Source organism: Aotus nancymaae, unplaced genomic scaffold (assembly GCF_030222135.1).
Source record: "Aotus nancymaae isolate 86718 unplaced genomic scaffold, 86718_ANA_hifiasm-v0.15.2.pri h1tg000007l, whole genome shotgun sequence".
Classification (NCBI taxonomy): Eukaryota; Metazoa; Chordata; class Mammalia; order Primates; family Aotidae; genus Aotus; species Aotus nancymaae.
Genome location: NW_026988418.1, coordinates 38,253,725 through 38,266,910, shown reverse-complemented (window position 1 = coordinate 38,266,910; position 13,186 = coordinate 38,253,725). Strand labels below are relative to the sequence as shown.

The following is a 13,186-nucleotide window of genomic DNA, read 5'->3' as shown; positions in this document are numbered from 1 at the left end:
AGTTAAGTTTGTAATTCTTAAAAAATTAGGGTGATGTGTTTGAGCCCATCATCTTCATAGAAAATTAAGTCCTTAATTTTCATGAAGTTTGAGATTACTTGATATTTCAATTAAGCTCTGAGATTATCAGACAACACTGATGGTAAATCTTTATTACATATTGCCTCTGCAGTTGCTATTGTTTGCCTTTATAATGCCACACAAAATCATACAGAAATCATAAATTTGAATTGGGCATTATGGTTTCATTGCTTTGAATTTTTTAATGGTCTTCACGTATGTATAACCCAAAAGCATTACATCACATTATTTACTGTAAATGTATTCGGTCTTCTATGAAGTCATTTTGTTTTGAACCCTAGAAAAAGTGACTTCTAGCCAACTGAGCTTTTATATTGTGCCCTCTAATTCACATTTTAATAAATGTCATTTTCTAATTGCATTACCTCATGTTTTGGCTAGAACCCTGAGAGAATAAGAGAAATGTGCTTTCTGACTGGTTCATCCATATTTTATTTTACTTTTCATTAAGAAATTACTCTTTGAAGAAAATCAATAATCTTCTGCGACTGAGGGAAGACATTAGTGTGTTGCAGTGATGCATTCTAATATCTCAAATCAAACTGCCTTTAGCCAGCTTTTGCTGATAGCATTTTTGTCCTTGTTCCTACAGCCTGGGTACATGGGGACCCCAGAAGAGCAGCCTATCCTACAGACAGCCAGGGCCACTTTTGTGGCCAGAAGGGCACCCCCAATGAGTGAGTATGGACGCCTTTACTTTGTGTGATTTTACTGTCTAAACCAGAACTTAGATATCACTTTTACAGTAATCCTACTGTACTTCTTAAGAAGATTTAAATTTATAAAGGAGGGCTTCCCTCCCCTTTTCTAACAGATAGCTATAAGCAGTTGGGAAGTTTTATATTATATTACTTAAGACACGATGTCTGTATTATGCAGCATTTTATTAGAATGCATTAAGACTCTACTTATAAAAATATAATTATAATGAATAGATTGGACCAATGATTTTATCAGAAGGTATATTTTTAAATGTTTTGTAAATGGGCTATTAGTAAACTGAGATGTGAGTAGCTGCTACAAAGCTAGACCGTCCAGTTGTTAGGATTATTTACAGTCTACTGATAAATCATTCCACATTTTGAAGTGAGGAGAACACCCAGAAAGTCTTAAATGCTTGGTATCCTTTTCCAGGCAACTTGGCTGCTGTGGACAATGTCCCTGGTTAGCTGAAACAAACAAGGAAGAATGTTCCATCAAATTTCTTTCTAATGATGATCATAACAGAAGTTTTCATTTCTGAAAGCACATTGTCTATTTTTCTAAACTAAGAAAACAAACCACACACACAAGCAACCCCCCTCTACATCTCACATTTTTAGAAAACCTTCCCTCTTATCTCACTGGTCCATTTCTTCTCTGTGGTAACGTGGGGTTGTTGCTGGATATTCTGTTTCTTCTAAACCAATTCAGTTTCTATAAAAGCTGGTTTTAGATGGTTAACAAAAAAACCCCAAAGCAACCACACCCCTCACTTCCAACAACAACAACAAAAAACAGAGCTGAGGACACTTCAGTTATGCTGTCTATGCAGATCACTTGTAACCATAGAGCGTATTATTTCAGGAGATATACAGATTTTGGAAGGCAGTATGCTCGCCACTATACCACCAACACGAGATACACAGACTTTAAAAATAGATACACAGTAATTTAAAAAATTGCCAACAAAAAATTCCAAAACCAGATGAATTCACACCTGAATTTTACCAATATTCAAAGAATTGATACCGATCCTAGTAAAATTATTCCAAAAGATAGGGAAAAAGAGACTTCTCCCTAAATCATTCTATGATGCCAGTATCACCCTAATATCAAAACCAGGAAAGAACATAAGAAAAAAGAAAGCTACAGACCAATATCCCTGATGAACATAAATGCAAAATTCTCACCAAAATACCGGCTAAGTGAATCCAACAGGATATCAACAAGATAATACATCATGATCAAGTGGGTTTTATATCAGGGATGTAGGGATGGCTTAACATATGCAAGTTAATAAATATAATACATCACCTAAACAGAATTAAAAACAAAAATCCTATGATCATCTCAATAGATGCAGAAAAAGCATTTGATAAAATCTAGCATTGCTTTCGGATGAAAGCCCTCAACAAAAAGGAATAAAAGGGTTACCTCAAAATAATAAAAGGCATCTGTGACAAACCCACCTCCAACATCATACTAAATGGGAAAAAGTTGAAAGGATTCCCTCTTGAGAACTAGAACAATACAAAGATGTCCACATGCAGCACTTCTATTCAACATGGTACTGGAAGTCCTAGCCAGACCAATCAGACAAAAAAAAGAACTAAAGGGCAAGTTGGAAAAGAGGAAGTCAAACTGTCACTATTTGCTGATGATATGATCACATACCTAGAAAACTGTAGACTCATCCAAAAGGCTCCTAGACCTGATAAATGAATTCAGTGAAGTCTCAGGTTACAAAATCAATGTACACAAATTAGTAGCACAAATTAGTAGCATCCATCAACAATGACCAAGCTGAAAATCAATTCAAGAACTCAATCCCTTTTACAACATCTACATAAAATAAAGTACCTAGGAACACACTTAACCAAGGAGGTGAAAGATCTCTACAAGGAAAACTACAAAACACTGCTGAAAGAAATTATAGATGACACAAATAAATGGAAACACTTCCTATGCTCATGGATGGGTAAAATCAAAATTGTGGAAATGACCATACTGCCAAAAGCAGTCTATAAATTCAATGCAATTCCCATTCACCATGATTCCTCACAGAACTAGAAAAAGCATCCTAATTTTATATGGAATAAAAAAAGACCCCACATAGCCAAAGCAAGACTAAATAAGAAGAACAAATCTGGAGACATCTCATTATCTGACTTCAAACTATACATTAAGGCCATAGTCACCAAAACAGCATGTTACTGGCATAAAAAGAGACACATAGACCAATGGAACAGAATAGAGAACCCAGAAATAAAGCCAAATACTTAACAGCCAACTGATCTTTGACAAAGCAAACAAAAACATAAATTGGGCAAAGGACATCCTGTTCAACAAATGGTGCTGGAAAAACTGGCAAGCTACAAGTAGAAAAATGAAATTGGATCCTCATCTCTCACTTCATACAAAAATCAACTCAAGATGGATCAAAGACTTAAATCTAAGACCTGAAACCATAAAACTTCTAGAAGAAAACATTGGAAAAACTCTTCTAGACATTGGTTTAGGCAAAGAATTCATGACTAAGACCCCAAAAGAAAATGCAACAAAAACAAAAATAAAGAAATGGGACCTAATTAAACTAAAAAGTTTCTGTCCAGCAAAATAAATAAGCAAATAGACAACCCAAAGAGTGGGAGAGAGTATTTGCAAACTATGCATCTGACTAAGGACTAGTGTTCAGAATCTACAAGAAACTCGAACATATCATCAAGAATAAAAGCAAACAATTTCATCAAAAGTGATCTAAGGACATGAATAGACATTTCTCAAAAGAATATATAAAAATAGCCAACAAATATATGAAAAAATGCTTAACACACTAGTCATCAGGGAAATGCAAATTAAGACCATAATGAGATACCACCTTACTACTGCAAGAATGGCCATAATTAAAAAGTCAGAAACAATATATGTTGGCATGGATGTGGTGAAAAGGGAACATCTTTACATGGCAGGTGGGAATGTAAATTAGTACAACCACTATGAAAAACAGTATGGAGTTTCCTTAAAGAACTAAAAGCAGATCTACCATTTGATTCAGCAATCCCATTACTGGGTATCTACCCAAAAGAAAAGAAATCATTATTTAAAAACTGTTTATAGCAGCACAAGGATATGAAACCAATGTAAGTGCCCATCAACCAACAAGTGGATAAAGAAAATGTTGCATATAACCATGGAATACTCAGCCATAAAAAGGAATGAAAAAATGCCTTTTGCAGCAACTTGAAAGGAGCTAGAAGTCACTATTCTAAGTGAAGTAACTCAGGAATGGAAAGCCAAATACCAGATGTTCTCACTTATAAGTGGGAGCTAAGCTATGAGGACACACACACACACATACACACACACACACACACTCTCACAAACATACAGAGTGATATAATGGACTTAGGGGACTCAAGGGTGGGGAGACTATGAGGAGGTGAGGGATAAGAGGCAACATATTGGGTACAATGTACATTGCTCAAGTGAAGGGTGTACTAAAATCTCAGAATGCACCATCAAAGAAGTCATCCATGGAACCAAAAACCATCTGTACCCAAAAAACTATTGGTATTTTGAAAAATAATCTAAAAATGTAAATAAAGAAAAGAAAAGAAACAGATTCAGAAAAAGGTTAACAAAATTCATGAAGCAGAATTATCATAATCAAGAAAACCCAGAAATTTAAGGAGGGGACAAATCCCTAATCATGTCAGGGTAAATGTACAGGGGATTAGTTGACTCCTCATTGCCTGTTAGAGACAACTAGACTAAATTTTGATCCAGGGAGGTAATTCTTATTTTAACTTCAATAACTCAGAAAATCCTAGACATTGCCCACAAAACCTTTGCAACTTTCATACTATAAAGGACAAAGAGAGCACCAAGTGGTAAAAGAAACCATACAAATCTCTAAATCTGTAGTTCTTTAAGAGGGTTTATTTTTAAAAGAGAATTTGTAACAATAAGTTCTCCAGACCTAAGCCAATGACCTACTTATATCAAACAAAAATGTGACAGCACAAATTTCAGTACATAATAATCTTTTAAAATAATCCTCGCTTAACCTACACGTTCATTAAAGTATTATTCAAAATAAAAATATATTAGAAACTACATAGATATCCAACAATATGTGGATGATAGTAAATTATGGCCTATCAATTTAATGAAATATAATGGAGCCACTGAAATTATGTTCATATGTTCAACAGTTGATTCTGTTGATTTTTCCTTATAGTTTCTGGCGGATATGTTATCATTGCATTTCTCCCCCCGAAAATAATATTCTCCAATAGTTCTCTAGTATTTTGATGGCTTCCTTCTTATATTTAAATTTCTAATCTCCTTGAAATTTATTTTTGTATATGGACTGAAATAGAAATCAAACATTAGATAATAAATAATAAATATATAAATATAAATAATATATAAATTTATATATTTGTTTCTGAATTCTATAATCTGCTCTAATGTACATTTTTAAGCTTCATGATTGTTTTAATTTTTATAATAAATATGTGTTATTTAAAATTTTAATGTTATTCTAAATTATATTTAGACATTCAGTTGTAAAATATTTACAGAAATGTAAGATTTTAATCAACATTAAAAACTTTATAAGCATAAGTTTTATTGTATAAAATAAAGTCCATTAGTCTGTTTTCACACTCCTGATAAAGACATACCTGAGACTGGGTAATTTATAAAGAAAAAAGAGGCTTAATGGACTCACAGTTCCACGTGGCTGGTGGAAGGCAAAAGGCATGTCTTATATGGTGGCAGACAAGAAAGAATGAGAACTAAATGAAAGGGGTTTCCACTTAGGAAACCATCAGATCTCATGAGATTTATTCACTACCAGGAGAACAGTATGGGGAAACCACCCCCATGATTCAATTATCTCCAATCAGGTCCCTCCCACAACATGTGGGAATTATGGGAGCTATAATTCAAGATGAGATTTGGGTGGAGACACAGCCAAACCATATCAAATGGTATCAAGGGAAAATATTGGAATAAATACATCATAATAGTAATATTATTATAACAGTGTGGAACCATCATAAAACCAGACAGAAAGAAATAAATCCAATTAAAATATAAATTTTGAATGTGATAAATATGGATTTCAAATCAGTACCAGAAAGAAAGATTAATAAATAAATGGTATTGAATTAACTGAAATGCCATTCATAAAAATAAAATAAAATTGGAAATTTATCTCATGTTTTATGCCAAAAGAAATACTAAAGCAATGATGATTTTGTATATAAAATATAAAACCATAAAAGTAACTGAAGAAAATGCAAGAGTATATTTATAGAATTGTGAGATTAATGGAGAATGATTGGTGTCTACGGGGTTAGGGGAACACTTTCATGAGGAGGTGACCTCTGAACTAAGTTATGAAGACCAGGAGGACGCCAGCCTTTCAAAAGCCCTGGGAAGAGCATTCAAGCCAGGGCAATAAGTGCAAATGTACTGAGGCATGAGCGCCCCTAAGATACTCCAGAAATAGGATGAGAAGGAATCTAGGAGGCCAAAAGGCACCTGACAAAAAGGGTGGTGGAATAAGCAGATGTCTGAGAAACAGGTAGAAGTCATATTTTGTGTGTCCTATAGACTCTGATAAAGTATCTGGATTGTTTATAAGTGCAGAGAAGGACATAGAAAGTTGTTCAGCAAGAGTGACCCAATCCATTTTACATTTTTAAAAGAACATTCTTGCTTCCTTATATCTTCTTGAGCTGTTTCAGTGGTTCACAATAAGCATGTATGCAGAAAAAATATTAAGTTTTTTTTTAATTGAAAAATTAGGCCAGCTGTGGTGGTTCATGCCTATAATCCTAGCACTTTGGGAAGCCAAGGCAAGCTGATCACTTAAGCCCAGAAGTTCAAGACCAGCCTGGGCAACATGGCAAAACCCCATCTCTACAAAAAAAAAAAAAAAAAAAAAAAAAAAATTAGTTGGGCATGGTGGAGTGCCTGTAGCCTCAGCTACTCGGGAGGCTGAGATGGGAGAATGACTTGAGCCCAGGGTGTGGAGGTTGCAATGAGCTGAGATTGCACCACTGCACTCCAGCCTAGGCAACAGAGCCAGACCTTGTCTGAATTTTTAAAAATAAAAATAAAAAAATTAATGGTAGATATTATAGATTCATGAAAGAAAATTATGAGTATTTTAATTTTCTTATATGTTTCTATGCATTGCAATTTTCTACCAAAAATGTGTATTACTTTTATATTCCTCCCAAATTTTTGAAAGTTAAAGAATTTAAAAGAGAAGTATATATGCTGAGACAAGAGATTGTCTTCATTATTAAAGCCCTTTAAAAGAAAAAAAAGTAAACATTTTTTCAAAAGAATATATACCCTGGAGTCAAATTCTGACTTTACCTCCTAATAGCACTGACCTATGGGCATGGAATACAAACTACCTCAGTCTTAATTTCCTGATAATGAAGCAAAAATTAAATGAGAGAACAGTCATGTAGGAGAAATACGCATTGGCTTTCTGTTTATAAAGCACGTTCATATTCCACAGCTCATCATTTGTTGAGGTCCTCCAATAGGCCAGCCACTATGCAATATACTAGAGCGAATAAGAGACAGAATTTTTTCTTCAAAAGTCTCTTGGTCTTCAGAGATAGAGTCAAGAAAGCTGAGGATTTCAATCTATTGTGTTCAGTGCAGTGTGCTCTCTTAAGACTAAAATATAGTGCTGACAATCTCATCTGAAACAGCCACACTCAACTCCACCATTACTTTCCCTAGTCTCTGGCACAAGATCTTGATTTACTGTCTTAGATACTTATCACTGTCTGCATTTATCCTGGTTATTAATTGGTTAGTTTTATCTTCCCAGGCTAGACCCAGAGTTCTTTGAAATCAGGGCCATTCTCTGTCTTTTTCACTGTTGTATCCTCAGAACCTACAGCATTGTCTGGCATTACAATATGTGCTCAGTAAATTCATTGTTAAATAAATGAGAAAAATGGGGTAACACGGATAAGAATGACTTGCTCCCAAAGTGCAGGTCAGCTTAAGGATCTGATCAGGTCCTCAACAACACTACTAAGTGAGTCTGATTACTATTACTACCACTTAGAAATTTAGGAAACTAAAATTCAGAAAGATTAAAGTACGTGCTAAGGTTCAACTGTCTATTAAATGGCAAAGGTAGCACATTCTAACCCTAAATCTTGTGCTGTTTAGGCTGCACAGGGACAGAGTTGCAGTGAACTTGCTTTTCCATTTTACTTGTTTAACCCAGAACTAAAAATTTTGAATATAGCTCATAAAAAGTGTCATTACATGTTCTAACACTCCACGAATAAATGTGTGTGTGTTTGTGTGTGTGTGTGTGTGTGTGTATTTCTATGTATGCCAAAATAAAATGCATCTATGTTAGGATGTGTAAGAAATTTAGGCAGCTCTAAAATGTGGGAGCTTACTTGTTAGACTTTAACCATCGTCATGATGTACTTAAACCAATCCTTTGATTCCCAACTCTGGAAGGCATTCGTTAATAACTGAGCATAAAGTCCATGTTTAGAGGTGGTGTGATAATATTTGAGATGTAGTGTTTGGCCTTTTGTACTTTATCTAACCAAAAAGACTCTAGGAGAAACACCAGGGGTTTTTAAAGTGTCAAAAGAGATGAAACAGAGACTTCAAAGAAAAACGAATGCTTTGTTGTTGTGTGTAACTTTCTTTGCCTCTTGAGCTCCAGGAAAGTTGTTCATGACACTTAGGTACAGACCTTTTGTTTGAGATTTCCACAAAAAAAGCAAGAACTTGATTGATTTTTGATGCCACCTACTGGCTACTACAAAAACTTCAGCTTGTAAAGGTTGTGCTAAAATAACTTTGAACATCAGCACCATTACTAAGACTGAAATACCTGATCCCATGAGGTTCACATAAGGAAACAAGAAAAATTAAGAGAACAATGCTCTTCTATTTAAGATTTTTAAAAATTGATATGTAGTATTTGTACCTATCTATGGTGTGCATGTGATATTTTGTTACATGCATAGAATGTGTAATGTTCAAGTCGGGGTATTTAGTGTATTCATCACCCAAGTATTTATTATTTCATGTGTTAAGAACATTTTAAGTCCCCTCTCCTAGCTACTTTGAAATATACAATACATTGTTGCTACCTATAGTCATCTTCCCATGCTATGGAACATTAAAATGTATTTCTTCTAATTGTTTGTTTGTACCCATTACCTATTAACCCATTAACCACCTTCTCTTCACTCCCAGCCCTTGCCCAACTCACATACCCTTTCCAGCCTCTTCATCTATGATATCAACTTTTTCGGTCCTAAATATGAGTGAGAACATTGGCTATTCATCTATTTGTGCCTTGCTTATTTCATTTAACATAATGACCTCCACTTCCATTCATGTTGCTGCAAAGATGTGATTTCATTCTTTTTTTTATGGCTGAAGAGTTTTACACATTTTTTTAATACAGTAATCTGCCGAAGAATACAAGTTGATTTCATATCTTGGCTATTGTTAGTAGTGCTGCAATAAACATGGAGGTATAGATATTCCTTTGATATACTGATTTCCTTTTCTTTGGATAAATGCCCAATAGTGGGATTACTGGATCATATGATAGTTCTATTTTCAGTTCTTTGAGAAATCACTATGCAATTTTCCATAGTGGCTGTACTAATTTACAATCCCACCAACAGTGTATAAGAGTTCCCTTTTCTCTGAATCCTCGCTGGCATCTGTTATTTTCTGAGTTTTTACTAATAGCCATTCTAACTGGGGTAAGATGATATCTCATTATGATTTTGATTTGCATTTTCCAGGTGATTAGTGATGTTGTGCATTTTTCTTTATTACCTTCTGGTCATTAGTATGTCTATGTTTTCTTTTGAGAAATGTATGTTCATATTCTTTGCTTATTTTGTAATATGATTATTTGTTTTCTAAATTTTGCATTGTTTGAGTTCCTTGTGCATTCTGGATGTTAGTCATTTGTCAGGTGAATAGTATAAAAATATTTTCCCCCATTAAACAAGTTGTCTCTTCACTCTGTTGATTTATATCCTTTACTATGCAGAAGCTTTTTTGTTTAATATAGTCTTATTTGTCTGTTTTTGTTTTGGTTGCCTGAGCTTCTAAGGGTTATCAATAAAATCTTTGCCCAGAACAATGTCCTGAAGTGTTTCTCCTATGTTTTCTTATAGTAGTTTTATAATTTTGAGTCTTATGTTTAAGTATTTAATACATTTTGAGTTAATTTTGAATATGGTGAAAGATAGGGATCCAGTTTTATTCTGCATATGGATATGCAAATTTTTTCCAGCATCATTTATTGAAGAATATGTTCTTTCCCCAGTATATGTTTTTAGCACTTTTGTGAAAAGTCAGTTGGTTGTAAATGGATTTATTTTGGGGCTGTTTATCCTGCTCCATTGCTCTATGTGTGTTTGGTATACCATGCTGTTTTGGTTACTATTGCCTTGTAATACATTTTAAAGTTAGTGTGATGCTGCCAGCTTTTTCTTTTTTGCTCAGGACTGCTTTGGCCATTTAGGCTCCTTTTTGGTACCATATGAATTTTAGGACTTTTTAATAAATTTCTGTGAAAATGACATTAGTATTTTGGTAGAGATTGTGTTGAATCTGCAGATTGCTTTGGGTAGTATGGTCATTTTAACAATGTTAATTATTCAGATCTCATAAGCATGATATGTCTTTTTATTTATTTATATCCTCTTCAGTATTTTTAATGTTTTGTAGTTCTTCTTATAGAAGTCATTCACCTCCTTAGTTAAATTTATCCCTATTTTTTTTTGTAGCAATTGTAAATGGGATTGCCTTTTTTATTTCTTTCTTGGCTAATTCATTATTGGTGTGTAGAAATGCTGCTAATTTTTACATGTTGATTTTGCATCCTGCAACTTTACTAAATTTACTTACCAGTTCTAAAAGTTTTCAGTGGAGTCTTCAGGTTTTTCCAGATTTAGTTTATGTCATCTGCATGGATGGGTATTTTACTTTCTCTTTTCCAATTAGGCTGTCTTTTATTTCTTCCTCTTGCTGATTTTTCTTGGCTAGAACTTTGAATACTATGTTGAATAGGAGTGATGAAGTTGTTGTCTTGTTCCAATTCTTAGAGGAAGGATTTTCAGCTTTTCTCTATTCGTTATGATATTAGCTATGATTTTGTCATATATGACTCTTATTATGTTGAGGTATGTTCGTTCGTTTCTTTCTTTCTCTCTCTCTCTCTCTCTCTCTCTCTCTCTCTCTCTCTCTCTCTCCCTCCTCTTTCTCTTTCTCTCGAGACAGAGTCTTGCTCTGTCTCCCAGGCTGGAGTGCAATGGTGCAATCTCGGCTCACTGCAACCTCTGCCTCTTGGGTTCAAGTAATTCTCCTGAGTAGCTGAGATTAGAGGCACACCCCACCATACCCAGCTACTTTTTGTATTTGTAGTAGAGACAGGGTTCACCATGTTAGCCAGGCTGGTCTTGAACTCCTAACCTCGTGATCTGCCCACCTTGGCCTCCCAAAGTGCTGTGATTACACTAGTGAGCCACCGTACCCAGCTGAGGTATGTTCTTTCTATGCCTAGTTTATTGAGAGTTTTTATTATGAAGGACTGTTGAATTTTATCAAATGCTTTTTTATTAAAAGTGTCTATTGAGGTGATCATATGGTTTTCGTCCTTCATTCTGTTGATGAGATGTATCATACTTATTGATTTGCATATGTTGAATCATCCTTTCATCTCAAAAATAAATCCCACTTAATCATGGTGAATTACCTTTTTGCCATATTGCTGAATTTAGTTTGCTGGTATTTTGTTGAGGATTTTTGCATCTATGTTTATCAGGGATATTGACCTGTAGTTGTGTGTGTGTGTGTGTGTGTGTGTGTGTGTGTGTGTGTGTGTGTGTTTTGTTTGTTTGTTTGTTTTCCTATGTCCTTGTCTGGTTTTGGTATCAGAGCAATGCTGACATCATAGAATGACTTAGAAAGAATTCTCTCCTCTTCAATTTTCTGGAATAGTTTGAAGAGAATTGGTTTTAATTCTTCTCTGTAATTTTGGTAGAATTCAGCAGTGAAACCATCTGGTCCTGAACTTTTTTTGTGGGGAAACTTTGTATTACTGATCCAGTCTCATTACTTGTTATTGGTCTGTTTGGTTTTTCTGTTTCTTCATTCAACCTTGGTAGGTTGTATGTGTCCATGAATTTATCCATTTTTTTTAGTTTGTTTGTGTATAGTTTTTCATAACAGTCTCTAATAGCCTTTTGCATTTCTGTGGTATCAGTTGTAATGTCTCCACTTTTATTTCTGATTTTATTTATTTGAGTTTTCTCTCTTTTTTTTCTTGGTTAGCCTAGCTAGAAGCTTATTAATTTTATGTTTTTCAAATAAAAACTATGTTCTGTTAATTTTTTCCATATTTTTAGTCTCTATTTTGATCTCCTCTGAGTTTTATTTATTTACTTTTCCTAATTTTGGGTTAGTTTGTTCTTGCTTTTCTATTCCTTGAGGTACATTGTTAGATTGTTAGGTTGTCTTTCTACTTTTTTGATGTAGGTGATTGTTGCTATAAATTTTCCTCTTAGTGCTGCTTTTGCTCTATCCCATAGGTTTTGTATGTTGTGTTTTGATTTTCATTTGTTTCAAAAACATTTTTAATATTCTCCTAATTTCTTTCTTGACCTAATGGTCATTCAGAAGCATGTTGTTTAATTTCCATGTATTTATACAGTTTCCCAAGTTCCTCTCATTATTGATTTCTAATTGTATTCTATTGTGGTCTAAGAAGAAACTTGATATGATTTTAATTTTTAATAATCACACAAGTTGGCCTTAGGCAGCAGCTGCAAACAGAATAGTCTTTCCTCAGGGAACTTGTAAATGTGTGGTGGCCCTGCCACTGGGCGCAGTGGGATCACTGCCAATGGCTTGCACTTTGGCCTTGCTGACAGCAGCCATCAGCAGCACATGGCTGCCAGTAGGGGATATCAGTGGGGCTCCATTGATATGGAGATACGAGGGTTAATGAGCCCTAGGACAGGATGCAGTATGGTAGGTACCGGCCTCTGAAAATGGTGCCTTGCTATTTCTTCTTAGAATTCAGGGAGGAGTGTGAGACCCAGTATGAGCTCTCTTTCTGGAGCAATGCTATTGTGCAGTCTCCAGGCAATTTGCTATGTTAGTCTCAGGACCTGAGTGGGTCAACAGGCTCGTCCATGGCTAGAATAGCAGAAGTTTGTGTTGGGAATGTGGACTGCTAGGCGTCTCTCACCCTCTTCCTGCATTGGAAAGTCTCTGTAGGTTCCCAGCTGATCCTGGTTGAGTATGCCGCCTCTCTTCACTCTCCTTCCATGCCTTAGGTGTTTCCTGTCACTTT

General features: G+C 34.9%; 1 protein-coding gene across 5 annotated transcripts in view; it reads left to right on the top strand.

The window, feature by feature from the left end:
• Window positions 1–13,186, top strand: part of SLC44A5 (solute carrier family 44 member 5) — a 471,551-nt gene that overhangs the window by 384,325 nt on the left and 74,040 nt on the right. For all 5 annotated transcript variants that reach the window (XM_064372514.1, XM_064372515.1, XM_064372516.1 and 2 more), the window contains one exon: window positions 674–758. In XM_064372514.1, the coding sequence (XP_064228584.1) occupies window positions 674–758 (85 nt within the window). The remainder of the gene's footprint in view (window positions 1–673; window positions 759–13,186) is intronic.